General features: G+C 44.7%; 1 protein-coding gene across 1 annotated transcript in view; it reads right to left on the bottom strand.

Annotated features, from left to right (window-relative positions):
• Nucleotides 1-18,205: 18,205 nt before the first annotated feature.
• The window catches only part of USP10 (ubiquitin specific peptidase 10), a 96,783-nt gene continuing 88,138 nt past the window's right edge, over nt 18,206-26,850 (bottom strand). The window contains exon 14 of the mRNA XM_037815827.1: nt 18,206-19,250. Coding sequence (XP_037671755.1) covers nt 19,063-19,250 — 188 coding nt within the window. The 3' untranslated portion in view covers nt 18,206-19,062. The remainder of the gene's footprint in view (nt 19,251-26,850) is intronic.

Below are 26,850 nucleotides of genomic sequence, written 5' to 3'. Positions count from 1 at the left end.
AGCTGTCTATGCAGAAAGACTTCTCTGGCTTCCCAGAATTCTTAAATCAAAACAAACCCCTATAAATGAACAAACTTTTTAAGGGAAACTGTGCTTTGCTAACATTTCCCATCAATAAATTAAAATCATCTGAGAGAGCGCTAACAGCCTTTTTATGAGGTTTCCGTGAAGAGTATTTGCTGACACGGTGGTTGATTTTCTGGATATTCATTAGAAAATTTATGATCAGGAGAAGGCTCAAATTCTCAAAGTAAGTTATCGAGAGATAAGCAAGCCCCTGTGTTTACCTGGAAGACATGTCTTCAAAATTTTATTTTTCAATTTCTCATGGCTAGGAGTCCCCATAAAAATGGGCCGGGGTTCAGATCATTGCCATAGCACTTCTTTGCTGTGTGTCCTAGGAAAAGTCACTTGACTTCTCTGTGCCTCGAGTCCCTCATCTGTAAATAAGCGTCATAGGGCTGCTGTGGAGATATATGAGATGATGCATGAAGTGCTCGATAAAGGGGAAGTATGGAAGTGAGTGCTTATTATCTAAACTAGAGATGCTTGGCTGCACGTACTTGATCCAAGCACTTCCCCGGAGGGGGCACACTGTCGGCTGAACCGCTCGGTCAGGCTGGCCGAGGATCCGCTCACACCGCTGCCCGGCAGTGTGAACAGGACGGCCCAGGAGACAGCAGGCCCGGGTGACTCGGGCTCTGCCACAGCGATCGCCGCCTTTTCCGCTGTGAACCCTGCCGCTCCATTTGTAAAATGCCTGGGCTGGGCAAGCTCCCCATGGGCCCTTCCCTCCTGACCTTCTCCGCTTTTCCATTGAAGAGCAGAACTAAATTCAGCTCAACACCCACAGTCTGGAACGAAGCAGAGGAACACAGGCGTGGCCCGGCAAGTTGAGGTCTTGGAGTGGAATCTCAATATTGCAAAGGAAAATCACTTTCTAAATCCGACTCCTTGGGCTCCTGCGATGCCAGAACACACTGGATTCCACGATACCCCTGCGGCCATGGACGTTCACGCAAGCTCTTGCTCTTACAACTGAAATTGTGGAGGTTTCGTCCATCATGGTGGGATGAACGAAGCCCCCTGAATGCAGCTAAAATCCCTAAAGAGATGACCGGAGCAGCTCTCCGAGGACAGAAAATCCATGGTGGCAGGCGAATTGGGGAAAGAAGTCAGAACTGACCGACCCCTGGGCTGGCGGCGAGTTCCCATGTTTTTCCTCCACGGGCCCCCGGCCTAACCACAAAGGCAGCTGGAAACCTGCCCTGAGCACAGGGTGGGGCAGAAAGGACCCCGAGAGACCCCCTAGTTCTGGGCCCAGGAGGGCACAGGGCGACTCGAAGGGCCGGTGAGAGGAGGGGAAAGCCCGGGGCTTCTCCTTTGCTTGTTTGGGTTGTCCATGGCCTCCCGTCCCAGCCCCCGGCCGTCTGTGGCTCCGAGGGGGTCCCCAGCAGGCTGGGGGAATCCCACTGCGTCCCCCACACTCTGTCCTCTCGCTGCTTGGCCCAGACACAGTGGCAGGAAGGTGTGACGGAGCAGGGGACCAGAGCCCCAGCTTTCCAGCCGCAAGCCCAGGATGGAGGCCCTGGGAGCTGGAAAGGACCCAGGAAGCTGGGAAGAGGAGGGGGCTCAAGAAGGTGACCCCATAAAGTCATGTCTGAACTCCTGGGCTGGTTGCTGAGCTGCACATGCATGGAAGTCTCAGGAGAAGTTAGAAAATAGCTTGAACGGTATGAAAATGCAAGTGTCAAAATTTGTGAGATAGCATTAAATGCTTCTAGAAAATCTTAAGGAGTGTAAAAAAAGTCCATAGAAATAATAAGTGTTCAGCAAGGTCCCAGGATACAAGGTCAATGCACAAAAATCAATTATATTTCTATATATTACCAATGAGCAATTGATACCTGAAAATCTTTAAAATTCCATTTATAATAGCTCAAAAAAAAAAATGAGATACTTAGGTATAAATCTAACAAAACTTGTACAGGATCTATCTGTTTCCTCAAAACACTGATGAAAGAAATCAAAGATTTCTTTCGATTGAGGGACAGCATTTTTACGGTGAAAGATTCAGTGTAATTAAGCTGTAAATCCTTCCTAAATTAAGCTGATAGATTTAATTCCAATCAAAATTACTGCAGGAATTGTGATGTCACTTGAATCTATACAGCTTGTTGAAACTCATACATCTGTACACACACACACAAAGGAGTCAATTTTACTGCAGGTAAATTTTAAAAATATTTTTAAAATAGCAAGAAATTAAAAAAAAAAAGCAAATCAATTTAAATCTGAACTGGAAGCAACTTAAACGTTCATCAATAGGAGAATGGCCAACTGAACCCCAACACCTCCACACTGCGGAGTACTTTTAGTAGAGTTGAAAAGCAGCAGCAGATCGATGGATCGTGATGGGAATCAAATGGGTCAATGTATCTTCAGCACTGTCACACAGTAGGTGCTTAATAAATGCCACCCAGAAGAAAGGAGAACAACGCTGAAGTATTCGGACACCAGGGCTGGAGCTGGGTCGTGGGAGGCGGTCGCTGCGCCAGGCGAGGGCTCTGCCTTCCGGAGGAACAGAGTGAGATGCAGGGGAGGCGGGCAGGACGGAGACCCCAGAGGTCCGGGGCCCGGTTTAAGACCTGTGATGGGGGCTGGAGGAGTCGTCCCAGGGCTGTGACCAGGAGACCCTTGGATCTGAGGTCTCTGCGGGAAGAGCCTTCAGGCAGAGGGTCGGGGAGGCTCGGCCACGTGGCTGTGGGAAGGCAGAGAGGGGCAGTGCGGGAGCCGGGAGGCTGGGGGCGCCTCGGGAGCCCCCCTGAAGAGTGTGGGTGGCATCCGCGACGCAGCGGGATGTCTTGGGAGGATTTTAAGCAGGGAGTGACACCCGCAGTTTGCCGCTGGAAGGGATCCTCTGGCTCTGTGCAGAGAGCTGGTTGCCAGGGTGGGAGTGGGGAGGTGCAGAGATCCTGGGGGCTGTAGGAAAACCCCGGTGGGCATGGGGCTGGCTGACTACAGTGGAGGCAAGGCAGGTGGAGAGCAGTGGACGGATTTAAGAGATGCTTAAGAGGTAAAGTCAACAGACTGTAATCAAGAAGTTGGGATTTAAGAGATGACTATGTTTACTGAATCATTTTTTAGATACTCCTTTTTACTTCCTGGTATATTAGCATAGACAGAGGGAAATACCTGAAATCTCTGGCCTGTAATCCAGCTGCCTTGATCTCTGATAATGATTGTAGAACGATAGAGCCTTTATCTTGTGATGGTAAAAACCTTGTGACTGCCCCTCACTTGTAACCCCTTATCCTGTTTTTCCACTTTAGAGTCTTACGATCACTAAAGCCAGCCCCTAATGTTTATTAATGAAGGGCCTTGCGTCAGCCCAGAACTAACCCACCCCAATTCCAAAGCTATTTGGATAAAGAAAGCTGGATCTAACCAAAATGGGCCCCCCTGACAGGTACAGTAGCTTAAACTTTGACCTATAAGTGACCTGTACCTCATTCTAATATTAAAAATCACACCCATCATCATATCAAGGCCACCATTTTCTTACGTATGTTCTGTGACTAAGCATGTCATCAATCTGTGCATGTTTAATAATTAGATCGCCTCTAATTACATCATCTGCAGCCATTGGGCTCATTATCCTGAAACCTGCCCATCTTTTGATTCTATAAAACCATCAGTTACCGCAGTTTGGGGAGACAGATTTTTAGGCCAATAGGCCATCCAGACTCCTGCTTCCCATCTGGCAATAAATTCTTTCTCTCTCTGAAACCCTGGAGTCTCAGGAATTGGCCACGGGAGCGCATCAGGCAGAGAACCCCCCACTTTTGATTGGTACCGAGACCCTGGCAATGGGTTGGCCTTGACATGGGGGAGGGGAGGGATGTCTGTGGACCCTGATGTGGGGTGCATGGGGGTGTCACTCCCTGAGACAGAGGTGGACGAGAAGGAGTGCGCTGGGGGAGGCTTGGGAGCTGCTCCTCATTCCTCAGGAGCTCTGCTCGCCCACTCATCTGACAAGTATTTGTTGACGTGGCTCGTGCTTGGTGCTGGGAGCACCAGGTAGGGAGGACGAGGCCCCCGCCCTCAGGGAGGCTCCATTCTTAGGGGAAGACACACAGGAAACAAACAAATCCATCACATGGTGAAAGACACAGTAGCACTACGAAGAAAAATTCAGCAAACAAGGGGTTGGTCAGTGACATGCTACAGAAGGGACTGGCAAGGCTTTTCTAAAACCCTGGAGCAGAGGCCTCAGGTAGGAAGCAAGTCCTGCTGATGCCTGGGGAAGAGCCTCCAGCCAAACGGAACAGCCGTGCAAAGGCCCTGGGGTGGGGAGGCCCGTGGTCAGCACGGCGGGAGCCAGGAGCAGTGGAACGCAGTCCACGAGGCTGGCAGGGGCCCTGCGGGGTACTGAGGACTTCGATTTTCCTTCCGAGCTTGAGCTCTTGAGGGGCTTGAGCAGAGGGCTGGCGTCCTCTGGCTTGGGTTTGCAGAAGGCTCACTCTTGCCATCTGCAGGGGTGAGAGTATTGGGGGACCCAGGAGGCTGCTGTGGGGTGCAGGCGGGAAAGGATGGTGCTAGGACCAGAGAGGTTGCCTGGGGGATTCCGATGTATCTTTCTCATGGAGGCCAGGAGCTTGGGAGGGGCGGGTCTGGGGAGTGGGAGGTGACACCCAGGTTGGTGGCCTGGGGGGCCAGGAGGGTGGGCTGTGTATGGCGAGGACCCCAGCCCGATCTGCCCTCCCCGTCCCTCCCAGCCCCCGGGTCTCCCGTACGTCTGAGCACTGTATGTGCCCCCAGCTCCGGCATCCTGCTCTCTCGCGTGAACTCCAAGCATGGTTGTCAAAATTCCGGGCTCCTGTCATTTGTGTATCTCTCTGGTGCAGGGTCGGTGCCCAATAAATAATTTAATGAATGAATGGATTCATCATTCAACTGGCCCAAGATGTGATTCTGGTAGTGGTCGATAGTGGACTGGGGGCAAGTATTTCTGGAAAAAAAATCCCGTTTTGTGGTGGGGGGACAGAGCTGGGCCCAAGCAGTGTCACTGGTCACCCAACTGGCACCAGTTTAAATTCTCAGGACAGATGTCTCCTTAGCCATTTACAGCAATAATAATAGACTGAGAGAGTCCCTATAGACATAGTTATTAAGTATCAATTAGGATTCAGGATGGAACCATCCCAAGGAGTTGAGGGTTTGGAAAAGTGTTTTCAGATTATTTTCCAAGTGTTTGATGAAACCTCAAAGACATTTTTCCCAGGCATATTTTCCCCCCAAAGTTGGAAACCCATAAATATTTAAAGGAGAATTTAATCCTCTGGTTTAGGATTTGTGCTTGACTCATGCAGATGGAATGGCAGAAGGCTGTAGATACCCCAGATGCGTGTGCTCCCTGTATTTTAAATCTAGAATTTGATACTTGTAGTTTTTGAGTGCATGCAACTGAATCCAACATTAATTCTCAAACCAGTACTTGAGTCTCAAGAGGGCATAAATTTGGCAAATTTATGCCCCCAATGACTGGAATCTGGGTAAGTCTCTGGTTGCACCCAGGCTACACCGTGGGCCTTGGAGACATGCGGTCCCTGGAATTCAGAGCTGTGGAGGGGGTGGGGGGGGTTCCTTCCTCCACAAAACCCAGCTGTCTTTGTATGAGTCTTTGCTTCAAAGATATTTTTAAATTAAAAAATAAAATAAAATACACATAGAAAACTGCGAATATGCAAATGAATAGAAAGATGGAAAAAACAAAAATTCCTACAGAGACAACTGCTGGCAATCCTTTAGACTAGGGCAGTGCCAGTCTGTCTTCCCTGTGCGTTGGGAATCAGCTCTCAAGGTGGCCAACTGGTATTTGAAATTGGAGGTGGAATTTCGTGAATAATCAGCCATATTTAAGCTAGTAAAGCTTAAGGCACACTGAGAGGTGGGTGTGGCTGGGCAGCTCTCCGGGTGGCCAGGAGACCAGGACTCAGGACAGCCAGCCACCAGCTGTGCCTGCCACCCCTGCAACTGCCATCGACAGAATATGGACACCAGTATTTCTTCCTACTTCCCAGGAGGCTGCGGACACTGAGCAAGAGGAAGGTGGGAGAGGAGGCGGGCCATGGTGGATAAAGCATGGTGAATTTGGAAACAGCTGCTACCCAAGCTTTGCTTTCCTGAGTTACGGCCCCTTCGTAAGATTTTTCTGAGGTTTAGGAAGCTACTGTGCTAAGACTTAACATTAGCTGCTCAGCCTGGGGCTGGATAGACAACTATTGAGTGTCCAACAAATGGTAACCAGGAAGCAAAAAAGTTTGACAGAGCTCAGAACCATGAGAGCTCATAATTTTGAGAACAATTTATTATGGCTATACTGTTACTAAAACTGCTGAACGCTGGAGACACTTCTGGGAGCAGGTGGTGGCTTACATCCCCCTGTAATGAGTGTCAGCACAAAGCGATGCTCAGCAGATCAGGAGGATGGCACCAGCCCTGCACAGTGCTTGACTCATGGCCAGCAAGCTGCAGTGGCATTCCCTGCCCCGGCTGTTGGGAGTGAGTGTCAGTCACCCAGAAGAATCAAGTGCCCATGCCCACCGAGACAGGTATGAGAATGTGGCTGCTTCAGTCATGACTACCCAAACTGTGACAGCCCCAAATGTCCATCAATGGTAGAATGGATAAATACACTGTGGTGTAGTCATAATGTGGAATATTACTCAGCACTGAAAAAGGACGGTCTACCAGGATATTCCATGACAAGGATGTATTTCAGCAAAATAATGCCTAGTGAAGAGTCCAGACCATGGGATGCCATGTCTACGAGGTTCAAACAGGCAAAATTCGTCTCCAGCAGGGGTTCTTGCTATGTCCAGCAGTTCTCAACCGGGGTGATTTTATCCACGAGGGGACATCTGGAGACACTTTTGGTTGTTACAACTGGGTGGGGGAGCTACTGACATCTAGTGGGCGGGAGCCACAGATGCTGCTCAGCACCCTACAGTGTACAGTCCCCACCGCCAAATGCCAACAGGCCGGAAATTCTGATGATGATGGGCCTCAGGGTAACAATCCTCTGTAGGGATGGGGTGGTTGGAAATGCTCTACCCATTTACATGGGTGTAGCCTTACATAAAAACCCATCAACAAGCATATTTACAATTTTCCACTTTACCGTATGTCAGTTATATTCCCTGCCCCCACCACCACCAAAAAAAAAAAAATTCCAGACCCATGTTCCAGCAAAGCAATGGCTCACAGTTTTGTATTACATCCCTGCCCTCACCGCCACTCTCATTTAAGTAGGACAGAACGTTTTAGTAAATGCATCACTTTTACGAACATGAAATTAAAGGGTTTGGTTTTCGGGGATTCCAAGGCAAACACGAACCAGATGAATTTGCAGACTCACGGTAGCCACTCCGTCCTCTTTCACAATATTTTCCAAACCACCACCATCACAGTGAGTGAGCACACACAAGCACCCAGCATTTACAGGCTCCCTGAGGCTGTATTACTCTGGCACAGCTGCCTCCTTTGGAGAGATCATCGTTTCCATGAAGAGGGGACGAGCCCGGCTGTCCCCACTTGCTCAACCAGAAGCAGACTGTCTCGGGGGTGCTGGTCAGCGTTCAAAGGCCCCCCGCGGCGTCTGCTCAGTGGGCCAGTGGGTCAGCTCTGGAGAGCTGGGATTTCTGGTTGGTGCTCAAATTCTGAGCCACGACTTAATCCAGGCCAGGCAAAAATGACCTCGAGTGGCGCTCTGGCCAGACACTGCGGAAGACGTGGTGCTGTGGCTGCCGTTCCGTGGAGAGCAGAGGCTCAGAAGTCTGACCTTCACAACTGTCCATTCATTTATTCTAACTTTTCTGGTGAATTTTATTTTTTCCTTGGGTCATACTATATTCTGTCACCATTTGGACTAATAAGACCAAAACACTGAAACTGATCTGGTTTGGGGAGGCAAAAACTCAGAAATCAAAATAAATGTGGGTTTTTCAAGGGACGCTTCGGACGCTGGGGATTTAACTCAATCCGTCTTCGTTTCACCCAAGCTGCTGTCACAAATACGACCTCGTGGGTGGGTTTGAACAGCAGGAATTCGTGGGCTCCCAGTTTTGGAGCCTTCTGGCTGCTGGCAATCCCTGCAGCCCGTGGCTTTCCCATCACAGGGCCGTGTCCTTGCTTTTCTCTTCCAGGTTCCCGCAGACTTCCAGCTTCCGGCTCCTGCTCGTGGCTTTGTCTGCGTTTCTTCTGCTCACAGAGGATCCAGGCATCAGATTAAGGCCCACCCTCCTGCAGTCGGGCCACACCCTGAGACATCTTTAGAGGTCCTGTGACAAAGGGCTCACACCACAGGTGTGCAGATCAAGACCAAGAGCGTGTGTAGTGGGGGCTCCCTAACTCAGCCTACCACAGCCCACGGAAGAGAAACAGGGACCACCCCCCCACCAGCTTATGAACATCAAATGGGATTTCAGGTCAAGTAGATGAGCACCTCCAAATCCCCAAAATGAATTTCTAAAGCACAAACTATATCCCAGGACACTTAAGAGCTTCAGAATTCCAGGGTTAATTTTGTTTCAAATATAAATGTCCAGAAGAGAAGTAGTGACTAGCTGTTTCCCAGTGAAGAAACCTGAAGACACTCCAGTTACTGGAACCAAATTCGATTTCAGGGGTTGTGATGACCAAGAATAGCCCAGCGTGGCCACTGTCCTCCTGCTGTCCTCCCGGGAGGACCGGGGTGGGCCAGTGCAGCTCCCCTCAGCCGCGCTCCTGATGATATGATTTGCCAGCTTTTTGCTTTTTCCCCTCTCCTCTGCCATTTCTTTTCCCCATTTTTTTCTTCTTCTGACCTTCTCCGTCTTTCACCTTCCCAAGCCTCACCCTTTCTATTCCCTTAACTGGCGGGATGTGGAGTTTAAGCACATGTTAAGTTGTTTGCTCTATTTATTGAAAGAAGTGCCTGCTTTCTCCTTAGTCGTAAACTTGGATGCACTGAATGTTCCATTTTTCTCTCTTTGGAAACAAATCTTAGGTTGCTTCAGACTTGAATATAGTCTTGACTGGTTCAATTCTCTAAATTTTTTAGAAGTCCCATGGTAGCTGTAAAGAAGAGCAGTATCAGAAAAAATACAAGGCATGCAAATGCAGCTAGTGCTCAATTATTCATTTGTACAAAATGAAGACAGCAAATCTAAGAGAATGATCTACTGAGCTACTTAAGGAAAATTCAGCCCAGTCCTTGACTGGGCTGCCCAATACCCAAACATCCACACTATTTTTTAGTGGAAACTCAGCCAGCATTGAATGTCTCTCTCCTGTCTCCGGCAGGAAGACACTGCCCAGACGCTGGACGAAAGCAGCCTGGCCCGAACGGGCACAGCCAGACCAGCCAGGATGGCAGACATCCAAATGAGGCAACAGGCAAGCGGGGTCAGCAGTTAAGGCGGGTGAAAGACAGAAATTCAAAGGCCTGTTGTAAGTCCCGGGGCCCCAGCAAGGGAAAGGGTCTGCCCGGGAAGGCAGAGCTCAGGCAGCCATCGGCCCTCACCTGCATTTACACCTGTGGAACTGCTATGCTAAGTCAGGGTCCCCTGTCCCAACCTGGGAACACAATGATCTTAAAGACAGGGTTAGCCCTTCTGCAGTGTCCACATGATGACACATTCCCTCCCCATTCCGGTGTCTCTTCTCAAAGGGCAGTGCCGTGTCTGTTGCATGAAGCGATGCAGTGGTCTCGATGCTTTCATGTGGTGGGTGGACGAGATGAACGTGGCTAAGCAGCAGCCATGGGACCCGACTCCTCCTCATCCAAGCACTGAGGGCAGCACCATCTCTAGTGACATGGATCCTGGCACCTGAGGGCTTGGCCCACCCAGATGCTGCACCCACAGGCCCCACGATCTTCTAGCTGAACATTGTCTGTGATCCTGTGTGGCAGGAGCCGCTCCTCGCCAGGTTACAGATGAGGGAACTGGGTGTCTGTGCCAACCTCCCTGAGGTCATCCTGAGATCAGGCTGGTTAGTGGCAAGGCTGAGCTGAGAATCAGGGTTTTGTGGCTTTGCACCCGTTTTTTTTAATCATTGTTCTTTTTTTTTTTTTGGTCATCTTTTTTTTTTTTTTCATTTTTATTGAGATTGTTCAGATACCATACAATTATCCAAAGATCCAAAGTGTACAATCACTTGCCCCTGGGTACCCTCATACAGCTGTGCATCCATCACACTTAATTTTTGTTCAATTTTTAGAAACTTTTCATTACTCCAGACAAGAAATAAAGTGAAAGATGAAAAAAGGAAAAAAAGGAAAGGAAACGCTAATCCTCCCCATCCCTAACCAACCCCCCTCAATTGTTGACTCGTAGTATTGATATAGTACATTTGTTACTGTTTATGAAAAAATGTTGAAATACTACTAACTGTAGTATATAGTTTGTAATAGGTATATAGTTCTTCCCTATATGCCCCTCTATTATTAACTTCTAATTGTATTGTCATATGTTTGTTCTGGTTCTAGTATTTGTACAGTTGATCATGGACATTGTCCACCATAGGATTCAGTTTTATACATTCCCATCTTTTGACTTCCAACTTTCCTTCTGGTGACATATATGACTCTCAGCTTCCTCTTTCCACCTCATTCACACACCATTCGGTGCTTTTAGTTATTCTCACATCTTGCCACCAACACCCCTGTTCATTTCCAAACATTACAGTTCATCCTAATTGAACATTGTGCTCATACTAAGCAACCACTCCCCACTCTTAAGCCTCATCCTATATCTTGGTACCTTATATTTCACGTCTATGAGTTTACATATTATAATTAATTCCTATCAGTGAGACCCTGCAATAATTGTCCTTATGTGTCTGGCTTATTTCACTCAGCATGTTGCCCTCGAGGTTTTGTCATCAACCTATTTTTTTTTTTAATATGGTTTTGTTCACTCACCATACATTCCATCCCAAGTAAATAATTGATGGTTCTCTGCCTGGTCATACATTTATGTGTTCACCACCTTCACCACTATCTATATAAGGGCATCTATATTTCTTCCACAAGGCAGGAGGGAGAGTCAAAGAAGGTAGAGAGGCAAAAGAAAGGAAAAAAAAAAATGACAGCTAGGAAGCAGCAAAAGGAAAAATAACCTTAAATCAAAGTAGAATAAAGAATCAGACAATACCACCAATGTCAAGTGTCTAACATGCCTCCCCTATCCCCCCCTCTTATCTGCATTTACCTTGGTATATCACCTTTGTTACATTAAAGGAAGCATAATACAATGATTCTATTAGTTACAGACTCTAGTTTATGCTGATTTCATTCCTCCCCCAATGCCTCCCCATTTTTAACACCTTGCAAGGTTGACATTTGCTTGTTCTCCCTAGTAAAAGAACATATTTATACATTTTATCACAATTGTTGAACACTCTAGATTTCACCAAGTTACACAGTCCCAGTCTTTATCTTTCCTCCTTTCTTGTGGTGTCTCACATGCTCCCCACTTTCCTCTCTCAACCGTATTCATAGTTATCTTTGTTCAGTGTACTTACATTGTTGTGCTACCATCTCCCAAAATTGTGTTCCAAACCACGCACTCCTGTCTTCTATCACCCTGTAGTGCTCCCTTTAGTATTTCCTGTAGGGCGGGTGTCTTGTTCACAAAGTCTCTCATTGTCTGTTTGTCAGAAAATATTTTGAGCTCTCCCTCATATTTGAAGGACAGCTTTGCTGGATATAGGATTCTTGGTTAGCGGTTTTTCTCTTTCAGTATCTTAAATATATCACACCACTTCCTTCTTGCCTCCATGGTTTCTGCTGAGAGATCCGCACATAGTCTTATTAAGCTTCCTTCGTATGTAATGGATAGCTTTTCTCTTGCTGCTTTCAGGATTCTCTTTGTCTTTGACATTTGATAATCTGATTATTAAGTATCTTGGCGTAGGCCTATTCATATCTCTTCTGTTTGGAGTACGCTGCGCTTCTTGGATCTGTAATTCTATGTCTTTCATAAGAGATGGGAAATTTTCGTTAATTATTTCCTCTGCTATTGCTTCTGCCCCATTTCCCTTCTCCTTCTGGGACACCAATGATACGTACATTATTGTACTTTGTTTCATCCTTGAGTTCCCAGAGACGTTGCTCATATTTTTTCATTCTTTTCTCCATCTGCTCCTTTGCGTGTAGGCTTTCAGGTGTTTTGTTCTCCAGTTCCTGAGTGTTTTCTTCTGCCTCTTGAGATCTGCTGTTGTATGTTTCCATTGTATCTTTCATCTCTTACGTTGTGCCTTTCATTTCCATAGATTCTACTAGTTGTTTTTTTGAACTTTTGATTTCTGCCATATATATGCCCAGAAGTTTCCTTTACAGCCTCTATCTCTTTTGCAATATCTTCTCTAAACTTTTTGATTTGATTTAGCATTAATTGTTTAAATTCCTGTATCTCAGTTGAAGTGTACATTTGTTCCTTTGACTGGGCCATAACTTCGTTTTTCTTAGTGTAGGTTGTAATTTTCTGTTGTCTAGGCATGGTTTCCTTGGTTATCCAAATCAGGCTTTCCCAGACCAGAACAGGCTCAGGTCCCAGAAGGAAGAAATATTCAGTATCTGGTTTCCCTGTGGGTGTGTCTTGGAAAATTGCTCCACCCTTTGATGCCTCGGGTCACTGTGCTTTTCTGCCCAGCAGGTGATGCCCGTTAGCCTATAATTCTTGACTGGTGTGAGGAGGTATGGCTGTGTTCCCCCAGGCTCTGGGGTCTGGTTCTGAATGGAAAGGGCCCCACCCCTTTCCTCCTAGAGAAGACAGACCCCCCAGGTGGAGGTCATTAGCATTTCAATGGTCTCTCTCTTTGCTTGTGCTGTCTCCACCCTTCCCGGAGTCACAGCCCTGGAAACTGAAAATGACTGGGGCTTTCTCCACTGAGCCGAAAAAGAAACAGATAGTCCCCTTCAGACCCAGTCCAAAGCGACCCTCCGGCTCTCCAAGGTCAGTCATCACCCAAAGCCTCTGTCTGTTTTTTGGGGATTCGTACCTGTAGTGAGCAGTTCACACTTGCTACTTAAAACCCCAGTTGGAGCTCAGCTGAGCTATATTCGCTTGCTGGGAGAGAGCTTCTCTCTGGCACCACGAGGCTTTGCAGCTCGGGCTATGGGGGAGGGGGTCTCACGACTTGGATCTGCAGGTTTTACTTACAGATTTTATGCTGTGTTCTCGGGCATTCCTCCCAATTCAGGTTGGTGTATGATGAGTGGATGGTCTCGTTTGTCCCCCCACAGTTATTCTGGATTATTTACTAGTTGTTTCTGGGTTTTTGTAGTTGTTCCAGGGGGACTACTTAGCTTCCACTCCTCTCTATGCCGCCATCTTGCCCCAAGTCTCTAATCATTGTTCTTTAATTGTTAACCGGCATTGAGAATTCACCCAGGTTTTGTCCCTTTTCTTGTTTCTTGGCAATAGCCACAGGCCTATGCCTGCCAACCGGTTTACTCCTAAGTGCCAGCAACTGGGAATAAGCAGGCAGGCCACGAGGAATGCGAAGGACGTGAGCACCTGCCCAGGGGACCTGTTCACGGGACCTGTCCACGGCCAGGGCCAATCCCCCAACCCTACAGTGGAGCTGGTAACGACACATGAGTCGTCGGGGAGCTTGGGCGAGGGCCGGGTGTGCAGACAGTTCTGTCTCAGCTAATGTTATCATCTAAAAAACAAAATAGGCCAAACGTCAAGCCAAAGGAGGAGTGAGGCCCTGGGGAGGGCAGGCAAGGCGTGGACGGGGCAGCAAGCAGGAGCGCCCTTCGGGGTGCCCAGCAGATACCATCTGAGGCGCTGGCACCTGGCCTTTGCCCCGGCAGAGGGTCCCACGTGTCTGCTCCTTGCACTGGGAGGCATGAGTGGCCCTCGGTGAGGCAGGGGCACATGGAGCCACAGGAAAGACGGGTGCCCCTCCCAAGAAAGTTTTATTCAATGCAAAGTTGATTTACATCTTTTTAAAAACATGAAAAGTTTCAGGTCACTGCATCACCCCGTGGATGACCCGCTCAGCTTCTCTCAGACACCGGAAGTGGGAAGCACTGACCGGCTCCCTACAGAACCCAGGGGGAAGACGCTCTAAGAAGCCTGTGCGCAGACTAGAATGTCAAAGCAAGTCTAGCCATTCAAGTATCAGGACCTATTTTAAAGCAGTTAATAAGCAGCTTCCTGGGCAAAAAAAGACATACAGAGCATGGTGAGAGGAGAGTTCCGAGAGGGTCCCCCGAGGGAACAGGGGTGATGAGGAGCCGGGGCAACACTCCCTCAGGCGGGAAACCCACATCCTACACAAGACATTTTCTTTCTTTCAAGCAGAGGAATCATTTTTATTAAATTGTATAGAGAATCCCAACACAGAGAAAATCTGAGAAAGCCGAGCTGCTTTCTTTGAAGCAGGGTGGGAGGCCTGGCCCAGGTCAGGTCCACCAGGCCCCACACCAGAAACCCAGAGCTACTCCAAGTCCTCCAAAAACCGCGGCCCTCGGCCCTAAACCAGGAACCCAAATGTACTCCAGATGGGGTAAGATGTCTAAATAAAATCTTGTAATTATTAAAACTAACCAGAACAAAAAAAAAAAAAAAAACAGGATTTCAGGTTAATCCAGTTCCCAAACATGCCAATAACAAGCAACTTTGAAAAGTCTACACCGGGGGAACTCTTCAAATGCACAAACACACGTCAACACTTTGTTGGTTACAGGGAGAATAAATCAATCTACACTAATATTTTATTTGTTAGAAAACCAAACAAAAAATACTTTCCTGAAAAATACCAAGACAAAGAGCAAATGAAGTTCATATATTTTAAATGAAAATATCTTGTTATCACTCGGTGTGAAGTCCTGGAGTTCTCTGGCTTAGAGTCAAAACAAAATTCTTCATAAATTAAATACCACAGCAGCCGGGTTTGGGGAAATTTCCTTTAATGCAAATACAGTGATTTAGAAGGTCACTTGCCAATTGTTTCCAAGGAAAGACCACTTGACAAAATATCATTGTGTTCAGCAAATTATCCCCAATTATCATCAAAGTGTACAGCGGGAGCCAGGCCCAAGTCTGTGAAACAAAATGCAAGTACAACAACAAAGAAATAAAAGCACAATTTAAATGCCATTTAAAAAAATGTACTCGCTAATTAAAACAACAACCATTCTTGTGGAGGGTGAGATAAGAGAGAGAAAGATCAGGAAAAGGGGACTAGGCATGTGTTCACAGTTGCTCTTTAAAAGACCATCCCTACATGGTGAAGCTAGCAGAGGCTATGAAGTAAATTTCAATTTCCAAGCAAATTAATTTCTCCCCAAAAGGTATTAATACAACGGGATCGGTCAGCCTGAAAGATGAGTAACAATGCTAAAAAAACAACTCCCAGGAAGCAAGAGGAAATATGTGATAGTCGACTGGAAAGAAGCATGCTTGGCATGTTGCTGGGGTTGATCTTAACGGAAAAACAAAGTTACATGTAGAATCTGCTATTTTTTTTGCCTAGCTAGACACAGATTCTTTTTAAAACCCTAGCCTTTTGTCTAATGTTTTCTAGGTCCCAGGATATTAGTGTACTGGATCCTATCTTCACTGAGGACAAGTTAGCAAGGTATTTTTCATTGTTGATCCAGGGATGATAGAAGTCTTGGGTCTTTTCCTGTCTCTACTGTTGTTATTTCTTTGGATGGACTAACCTCTTCCAAAGAGAAGCTAAACAAACCATTAGACTGATGTATCAGAATTAGCACAAAGCATTAAATTACCAAGGACCCATGCAAGTTAGTCGACAGCAGTGCAATACCGGTTTATTTGGTTAATTCAACACTCAAACCAAAGCTATGGTGACTGCACTCTTCTTACCAATTGGCCTGGTCAAGGACAAGCAGCCCATGAGAGCAGTCACCAGAAATTTTACTAAGGAAACAACACAAAGTGGTGCCTCTGCTGACTGCAAAGTCCCTGCTCACGTGGACCACACACATTAGATCACAATGAATGACTAATTACACAGAAAAAGGAAAGGAGCATGCTGTTACAAGCCCCTCGGGTGGCTCAGCTATGGTTATACAAATATGACAATGACGGCCATTTTCGATTCTCAATGGAACCCACAGTGCTCGTGAACTTTCTTGGCTATTGGGCAAACAATATACCAACTAGGTAAACTTCAATCATATCCTTCCCTGTAAGAGAACTTCCAAGTCTCTTTAGTAATAATTCACATGTTAAAGAAAAATTTCCCTGTAACATACTTTTAAAAAGACTTGGCATTCACATTGATTTGAAAGCCACCATGAACGTGTCAAATGATAATGAAAGAAAACCACTGAATCTGTAGCTCGTGACATCAAGGGAAAAGCTTTGGGTGATAAATGACCTTAAGTCAAGGAGATGATCCCATGAAACTTATTAGAATCCTAGTAACACAAAACACTACTTGTTGAGTGCAAATCACAAGTGCAGATAACATGGACAGGCCCACGATTCACTTGGGACATGGGAAATGTTTGGATTTGCCAGAATGACCTGAGTCTCTATCCTTGGGCAAATGAGTCACTTCAGGGACCTGATGCTGATGATTCTTCATTCCAGGCTGGGAAGTCCTTCCTACATATTCTGCCCCTTTCTGAGCTGGAGTCTACTGTCTGCAGCTGGTCTGTGCCGATCCCAGTCAAGCAAAACATTTCTACTGTAAACACCACCCCAAGAGTTGGGTGGTATGGGCTCAGCCCTGCTGTCTCTCTAGTGCTAGCTTTCACCTGTCGAACAAACAACAGATCCACATGGATGGTAATGGAGAAGAATCCTTTCTTGGCAACCAGATGGCTGAAACTTACAAGTCCAGCACCACACACAAGACAGCAACCTTCCTGAGAGTAAACGCAGTGTCATTAACACTCTATGGGTTGACCGAGATGCCCGAATGTTCCAGTGGGTATCTACTCTGGAAAGAAGACTTGAGATACTGAGAGTTTCTAGGTATATCTGAATCATTGCCAACATATTTTGGGCTTGATAAAATATATACCTTAGCAATTTAAAGATTACAAAGAAATCACTGAATGATGCTTAAAGGAGAAGTTTCTCATCTAAATACATAGGATGTGTCTTGAGATTTGGAACAGGGTGATGAACCCAACAACAGCATTCTTAGGCCTCTCGTTCGATTACTGTGAAAAGGCATTCCCAGAGCAAGGGGCCTTATCCTTGAGGGCTCAACTGGAGTCATGGATAACACTTCAATAGCAAAACCACTTTACAGTGCTGAGGGGGATGATGGACCTCAGTAATGGAAGCTGTGTGGCCACTCAGCCAGAGACCATCACACAAAGCACAGGATTTGGCTGCCAGTATCACGACTAGAACTCAATGAGGTGCTTTGTATAGGGTTCTACTTAATCTTTGGCTGAGTTATCGCTAGTTTGGGTTGCTTCCCTAAAGTTAATTCGGTTTCAAGACTCCATGTGTTCCACAGGAATTGTAGATTATTCTAATGAGAAGCTAATCACAACTCATAAGTTAGCCAAGCAGAAGAGGGTGTAAACAGGTAAAGTAGGCTAAGCAGATGATGTCAGAATGTAATTTTAAAAAGCTCAGTAAGCCCAGAGCACACAAGGCCCTCACGAGGAACACCAGATGGTAAGAGGAAGGGCTGGAGAAAAAGGCATGGACCCGTGAAACAATTCTCCGCGGAGCCAGCAGAGGACCACCAACTGTCTGCAGGAGACCAGAAGCTGGGACACCAGAGCCCACTGCTGGTGGCCTTACCGGCAAACATGCCTTCTCCGACCCTCCGTCTCTTCCGTCCAGGAAGGACTTCCTTTCCACAACCCGAGGGGAGGCACTGCTGAGTGGCCCCGGCAGCACTCAATTCAAAGGATGCTCAGCCTTGATTGAAACCAACCCCTTTGGTGATACTGAGGTTCAGAAACAACTGGGGGAAAGTTTTCCTCCCCTTTTCTGCTAGTGCAAGAATTTAAAAAATTCATTCACCCTCATCACTATAGTTAATAACTTTGGAAATAATGAAGAAGTATAACCTGAGTCTTAGTCCAGCATTCACAAACACATCAAGCTGACCAAAGGGCTGCTTATTTTACTTCTGGGGGTGCATTCATGTCCAGAAGAACGCCGATTACTGGAAAAGCCATCTGCATTCAAAGAAACACACACAATTTTAAACCAACTTTGTGATTTTTATTGATGGGTGACAACTTTATACTCCTAGATATCACTGAACTGTGTACAGTTAGAGATGCAGCATTAGAGAAGAGCAGAGAGCAGAATCAAACAGAGCAGACTTAAGGAAATGTCCATCTTCATTATTTTGCCCATTTTTTGTTATGTGTACACAGAAGCATGAGAGCAATTTGAAATCTTTGAATGATAATAAAGTTACAACCACCCATCTATGTAGATCAACATTTTAACTCCCAGTATTTGATCTGCAATGTGTACGTAAGCAGTTTTTCATCGCACAATTATTAAAATGTATTTTTTCTTGCTAGGAACCAGCAACTTATTTTTTGTGTTAATTTATTTTGAAGTAAGAACTATTTCTCCTCTGATAACTGGCTCATTTTTATCATTTATCAAAAACTAAAGGGTGGGGGAGGAGGAAAGTGTAATGGACTAAAAAATTTTTATTTTTTAAGGAAAGATAAAATTCATTTTCACAAATTTACAAGTGTTGTTGCTGGTGCAGGATTTACTCTACTAAGCAATTAGACTGGGGATCAAATGCAAATTCCCCTTTCTTATCTTAGGAATTGGCATTATTTCAGAAATATGGGTTTTTGTGTATTTTCTTAAATCAAGCGACAGTCTGTTTCAAACAAACGATTCTGATTTGGACGCTAAAAGTCAACATAAACTACGTTGCACACAAAGTCCAAAGAGCCTCTTTTCCACTCTAGCCCATTTTTGCAAAAGGGAGAAAAAGATTCTCTCTAAAGAGCCACTAAAAAGAGGAAGAAAGTTAGTGAGCGTTGGCGTTGTACAAGCAGGCGTCTGGCACACAGGCCCAGGGCGGCTACAGCAGGTCCACGCGGCGGTAGTACAGGAGGTAGGCGGTGCGCTCAGCAGCTGGCTTCACCACCTGGTACTGGCTGATCACCTTGACGGTCTGGTCATCAATACGCAGCCAGCCGTTCAGGCCGATCTGGAAGACGTCTGTGGTGTAATGACCACCCGTCGCACTGTTGCCATGGTGATAGACCACTGCAAGAGAGGGCAAGGCAGGGCACCAAATGAGAGATGTGCTCACAGAAGCATTTTAAAGGACTGCCTGACTCCCTCCAAAAGTCTGTCTTACTCATAGAACCCCTTACCAAAGCAGGTGGGATGGAGAAATGCAATCTGACAAAACAATGTTATTTAAACCCCTAAAACCTGAACATACAAGAAAAAGTGATAAACATCCTAACACATTTATAATGTCCAACCTCACAAACAACAAAAGAAATGAAGCTGTCCGATTTTTTTGCCCATTAGCCAGGAATTACCAACTATCTTAATACTTAATGCCAAAGAGAGTAGAACAAAAAAGATACTCTACTACATAGCTGTCAGAAATACAAGCTCATCCACCTTTCTGGACAATAATGTGCAAATGCACACCCAGAGAGGCCTAAAAATGCTCACCACCCTTGATCTAGCCAATTCCAGATCTAGAGGACTGTCCCACAGAGAATCTGAATCTTAGGCAAAGATTTTGGTACCATTTATAACCATTTAACACTTCTAGGAAGACTGCAGAATAGGAGAGGCAGAACAAATTTCTCCTCCATGGAATAACCAGAAACAAGGCAGAAAAATGACTGGGACAGTGGTTCCAGGGTATGAGAGGCCAGAGAAGGACTTTTACAACATATAGTGGGGTTTAGGTGAAAAAGCAGAGAAATGACGAGTGAAAGGACAGGGTGACTTTATTCAATTGTGACCACCCCCAGGGCTGGCAGCTACGTGCACACTGGAGCGGGAGAGGGAAGAGCTCCGCACTCCCACACTCCTATTCAGCAACCAGCTGAGGAGATGACCCTTTTCCGCCCTGCAGCAGGGCGCTCCAGTGGGGGAGCTTGGGAGCCAGCAGATGTACCAAGGAAGCCCATGGTGTGCAGGGGTGGAGAGGCAGGGATGAGGGAGGGTACCACATGGAAGAACCAGGAGCCCGTTCCTACCGCAGAGGACTGTGGGCATACGGCAGAGGGACCTGGTGGGCTGACTAAAAGAGCACCCTGAGCTGGCTGAGGGCTGGAAAAGGTGAAACTCGCAGCCCCACAGCCCGAGATTGATCCACTTAGGGGCCTGGGAATCACCAGACCCATTGTGCCCTTAAGCAGATTCTCAGACAAACTGCAGAGCCCACCCCCAGGGCTGGCAGTCCCAGTGCATACAGGACTGCTGTGGTGACTGGACTTCCACCTGGTCTGGACCCAGCCTAGCAGGCAGGCACAGTCAGGGAAAAACGGGCTTGACAGGAAGAGGTGGCTCAAGGGCACCATCTGCTGGGAAGACAGGGAAAGTACATGCTGGCAAATAGCAGATCTGCCAAATTTTATCAAGATGTCCAAATAGACTTTCATCTCCCAAAATAACCTTATTAAGATAAGCAAATGCTGTGAAATCAACAGAAAATCACAAAGTATACAAAGATCCAAGAAGACACGGCCAAGCCAAATGACCAAATTAAAAAGCTGGAAGAGACACAAAACCTGAAACAACTAATCAAAGAAGTACATACAAATGTCCAAAACAACTTCAATGGGTTGGCTCAAGACATAAAGGACATCAAGAAGACACTAGGAAAACATAAAGAAGAATTTGAAAGACTAAATTGAAAAACTGCAGACCTTAAGAAAATGAAAGTCTGTAGATCAAATTAAAAATATACTAGAGAGAGAATCAGAGAAGATGGCGGCATAGAGAGGAGTGGAAGACTTAGTCCCCCCCCCGGAACAATACATAAATGACCAAAAAACTAGTAAACAACCTGGAATAACAGCGGGGAGACAAACGTGACTATCCACTCATCATCCACCAACCTGAATTGGGAGGAATGCCCGAGATCACAGCATAAAATCTGCAAGTAAAACTGCGGACCCACGCTGAGAGCCGAGAGCCGAGAGCTCCTCCCTCACGGAAGCCGCGCGGTGCTAGAGAGCAGCACTCTCTCAGCCCGGCTCCAACTGAGGTTTTAATATTAACTGCTCAATTCAGACAGCGAATCCTCAACAAGCAGACAGAGGCTTTTGGTGACAACTGACCTTGGGTGAGTCGGGGGACATATCTGTCTCAGGACGGGGAGCCCAGAGGATCAGGTGCTATCTCTGGCTGACAGGTGAACCTGGGAGTTTTTCTGTCACTTTCTCTCTGTGGAGAAAACCTCAGCTGTTCTCAGCCCACAGCGCTTTGCAGTAAAGACAGCCTCAGACATTTTAAAACCAAAACAATTTGATCAGCAGAGTCACAGAAACAAAGAACTTATTGATATGCAAATGACATCTCTGAAGGGAGCATAGCTTCCCAAGAGGAAAGGGAGGGGCCCAGCTCTACTGTCCGTCTTTCGGTCATTCTGGAACCAGACCCCAAAGCCTGGGGGAGAAGAGCCACAGGTCACACCCTCTTACACAGGCAGAGACAGGTGCATCGATCTGGCAGAAAAGCACAGGTGTCTCAATCCTCTAAGAAAAGCCATCAGGGAAACCAGATACTGAAATATTACCTCTTTCTGTGACCTGAGCCTGTTCTCATCTGGGAAAACCTGATTGGGGTGGCCTAGGAGGTCAGATGCCTAGACAACAGAAAACTACAACCTACACTAAGAAAAACAAAGCTATGGCCCAGTCAAAGGAACAAACTTACACTTCAACTGAGATACAGGAATTTAAACAACTAATGTTAAATCAATTCAAAGAGTTTAGAGAATATTTCATAAAAGAGATAGAGGCTGTAAAGAAAACACCAGACATATACAAGGCAGAAATTGAAAGTTCAAAAAAACAACCAGTAGAATATACGGAAATGAAAGGCACAACACAAGAGATGAAAGACATAATGGAAACATACAACAGCAGATCTCAAGAGGCAGAAGAAAACACTCAGGAACTGGAGAACAAAACACCTGAAAGCCTACACGCAAAGGAGCACATGGAGAAAAGAATGAAAAAATATGAGCAACATCTCCAGGAACTCAAGGATGAAACAAAGTACAATAATGTACGTATCATTGGTGTCCCAGAAGGAGAAGAGAAGGGAAATGGGGCAGAAGCAATAGTAGAGGAAATAATTAACGAAAATTTCCCATCTCTTATGAAAGACATAGAATTACAGATCCAAGAAGCGCAGCGTACTCCAAACAGAAGAGATATGAAGAGGCCTACGCCAAGACACTTAATAATCAGATTATCAAATATCAAAGACAGAGAGAATCCTGAAAGCAGCAACAGAAAAGCAATTCATCACATACAAAGGAAGCTTAATAAGACTATGTGCAGATCTCTCAGCAGAAACCATGGAGACAAGAAGGAAGTGGTGTGATATATTCAAGACACTGGAAGAGAAAAACCTCCAACCAAGAACCCTATATCCAGCAAAGCTGTCCTTCAGATATGAGGGAGAGCTCAAAATATTTTCCAACAAACAGACAATGAGAGACTTTGTGAACAAGACACCTGCCCTACAGGAAATACTAAAGGGAACACTGCAGAGTGATAGGAGAAGACAGGAGTGCATGGTTTGGAACACAATTTTGGGAGATGGTAGCACAGCAATGTAAGTACACTGAACAAAGATAGCTATGTATATGGTTGAGAGAGGAAGATTGGGAGCACATGAGACACCAGAAGAAAGGAGGAAAGATAAAGACTGGGAATGTGTAACTTGGTGAAATCTAGAGTGTTCAACAATTGTGATAAAATGTACAAATATGTTTTACAAGGGAGAATAAGCAAATGTCAACCATGCAAGGTGTTAAAAATGGGGAGGCATTGGGGGAGGGATGCAATCAATGTAAACTAGAGACTGTAACTAACAGAATCATTGTATTATGCTTCCTTTAATGTAACAAAGGTGATATACCAAGGTAAATGCAGATAGGAGGGGGGGATAGGGAAGGCGTGTTGCACACTTGACATTGGTGGTGCTGTCTGACTCTTTACCCTACTTTGATTTGGGGTTGCTTTGCCTTTTGCTACTTCCTGGCTGTCATCTTTTTTCCTCTTTCTTTTCCCTGTCTACCTTCTCTGACGCTCCCTCCTGCCTTGTGGAAGAAATGTAGATGCCCTTATATAGATAGTGGTGAAGGTGGTGAACACATAAATATGTGACCATACAGAGAACCATCGATTGGTTACTTAGGATGGAATGTATGGGGTGTGAACAAAACCATCTTAAAAAAAAAAAAAAAAAAATGGGTTGATGTGAAAACCTCAAGGGCAATATACTGAGTGAAATAAGCCAGACACGTAAGGACAAATATTGCAGGGTCTCACTGATAGGAACTAATTATAATGTGTAAACTCACAGACATGAAATATAAGGTACCAAGATATAGGACGAGGCTTAAGAATGGGGAGCGGTTGCTTAGTATGAGCAGAATGTTCAACTAGGATGAACTTAAATGTTTGGAAATGAACAGAGGTGTTGGTAGCAAGATGTGAGAATAACTAACAGTGCTGAATGGCACATGAATGAGGTGGAAACGGGAAGCTTAGAGTCATATATGTCACCAGAAGGAAAGCTGGAGGTCAAAAGATGGGAATGTATAAAACTGAATCCTATGGTGGGCAATGTCCATGATTAACTGTACAAATATTAGAAAACTCTTCCATGAACCAGAACAAATGTATAACAATACAACTAGAAGTTAATAATAGAAGGGCATATAGGGAAGAAATATAAACCTATTGCAAACTATATACTACAGTTTGTAGTATTTCAACATTCTTTCATGAACAGTAACAAATGTACTATACCAACACTATGAGGCAACGATTGAGGGGGGTTGGTTAGGGATATGGGAGGATTCAAGTTTCCTTTTCTTTTCTTTTCTTTTCTTTTTCTTCTTTTTTCCATCTTTCACTTTATTTCTTGTCTGGAGTAATGAAAAGCTTCTAAAAACTGAACAAAAATTAAGTGTGGTGACAGATGCACAGCTGTATGAGGGTACCAGGGGCAACTGATTGTACACTTTGGATCTTTGGATAATTGTATGGTATCTGAACAATCCCAATTAAAAAATATATATATACCAGAGACACACAACAGCAGATATGAAGAGGCAAAAGAAAGAGTAAGTGAACTGAGAAGATAAAACAAGTGAATGCAAACACACAACAAACTGTGAAAAAAATAGTAAAACTTGAAATGGATCTCAGGGAAATAATGGACAACAAAAAGCACACAAAAATAAGAATCACAGGTGTCCCAGAAGAAGACTCAAGGGCTAGGAAGAGTATTTGAGGAGACAGTTGGGGAAAACTTTCCAACACTTGTAAAAGACATAAATATGCAAATCAAAGAAACCCAACAAACTCCAAATAGAATAAATCCAAATAGAACAAATCTGAGACACATACTAATCAGATTGTCAAATGCTGAAGAAAAGGAGAAATGTGAAATCAGCAAGAGAAGCAATTCACCACATACAAGGGAAACCACAAAAGAATAAGTACTGACTACTCAACAGGCACCAAGGAGGCGAGAAGGCAGTGGTATGACATACTTAATATTCTCAAAGAGAAAAACTGCCAGCCAAGAATTCTTCATCCAGCAAAGCTGTCCTTTAAAAATGAAGGAGAGTCTAAAATTTTCACAAACAAATGCTGAGAAAATTTGTTAACAAGAGACTTGCCCTGCAAGAAATATTAAAGTTGAGTTCTGTCGGCTGGAAACAAAAGACAGGAGTGAGAGGTCTGGAGAAGGGCACAAAGAATTGAAGAGCAGTAGTAAAGGTAATTTAAAGGATAAAAAGAGAGAGGGGAAAAAATAGATCTGACAAATAACCAAAGGACAAGTGGCTGGTTCAAGTATTGTCTTTACAGTAAACTCTGAAAGTGAACAGATTAAACTTCCCAATTAAAAGATACAGACAGCAGAATGGACTAAAAAGTATGATCCATCAATATGCTGCTTACAAGAGACTCGTCTTAGATCCAAGGATACAAATAGACTGAAAGTCAAAGGATGGAAAAAAAAACATTCCATGCAAGCTGTAACCAAAAGAAAGCAGAGATAGCTATACTAATATCAGACAAAATAGACTTCAAACGCAAAGACGTCAAAAGAGACAAGGAAGGACACCATTTATTAGTAAAAGGGACAACTCACCAAGAAGAAATAACAATCATAAATGTTTATGCAACCAACCAAGGAACTCCAAAGTATATGAGGCCAACACTGGCAAAACTGACAGGAGCAATAGATATTTCTACAATAATAGTGGGAGACTTCAATACATCATTCTTTTCTATAGATAGAACAACCAAACAGAGGATCAATAAGGAAACAGAAAACCTAAACAATGTGATAAATGAATTAGACCTAACATATATATATAAATTGTTGCATCCCCAAACACAAGGATATATATTCTTCTCTAGTGCTCATGGAACATACTCCAGGATAGAGTATATGCTGGGGCACAAAACAAGTCTCAATAAATTTAAATAGACTGAAATTATTCAAAGCACTTTCTCTGACAATAATGGACTGAAGCTGGACATCAACTACCACCAAAGAAGCAGATCTTTCACAAATATATGGAGGTTAAACAACACACTCTTCAACAATCAGTGGGTCAAAAAAGAAATTGAAAGAGAAATTGGTAAATATCTGGAGATGAATGAAAACAAGAATAAAACATATCAAAACCTATGGGATGCAGTGAAGGCAGTGCTGAGAGGGAAATTTATAGCTGTAAATGCATATATTAAAAAGGAAGAAAGAGCTAAAACCAAAGACCTAACTGAACAACTAAAGAAGCTAGAGAATGAACAGCAGAATACCCCTACAGTAAGCAGAAGAAAAGAAGTAACAAAGATTAAAGCAGAAATAAATGAGCTGAAGAACAAAACAAAAAACAATAGAGAGAATAAATAAAAACAGAAGTTGGTTCTTTGAGAAGAACAAGATTGACAAACCCTTAGCTAGACTGACAAAGTCAAAAAGAGAGAAGATCCAAATAAACAAAATCAGAAATGAGAGGGGGGTCATTACTATGGACCTCAAAGAAATTTAAAAATCTTAAGAGGATAGATATTATGAACAACTGTATGCCAACAAACGAGACAACTTAGAGGAAATGGACAGCTTCCTGGAAACACATGAACAACCTAGACTGACCAAGAAGAAACAGAAGACCTCAACAAACCAATCACAGGTAGAGAGATCCAATCAGTCATCAAAAATCTTCCTACAAAGAAAAGCCCAGAGCCAGATGGCTTCACAGAGGAATTTTATCAAACATTCCAAAAAGAACTAACACCATTCCTGCTCAAACTCTTTTAAAAACTAAAGAAAATGGAACACTACCAAAGTCATTTTATGAAGCTAACATCACTCTAATACCAAAACCAGATAAAGATATTACAAGAAAGGAAAACTACAGGCCAATCTCCATAATGAATATAGATGCAAAAATGCTTAACAAAATACCTGCAAATCGAATCTAAAAGCACACTGAAAGAATTATACACCATGACCAAGTGGGGTTCGTTCCACGCACACAAGGGTGGTTCAACATAAGAAAATCAATCAATGTAATACAACACATTAAAAATCGAAAGGGAAAAACCAAACGATCATCTTGATAGATGCTGAA

This window comes from Choloepus didactylus, chromosome 22 (assembly GCF_015220235.1).
Source record: "Choloepus didactylus isolate mChoDid1 chromosome 22, mChoDid1.pri, whole genome shotgun sequence".
Taxonomy (NCBI): Eukaryota; Metazoa; Chordata; class Mammalia; order Pilosa; family Megalonychidae; genus Choloepus; species Choloepus didactylus.
The sequence above is the reverse complement of the archived record's forward strand: the minus strand, read 5'-3'. Positions and strand labels throughout refer to the sequence as shown.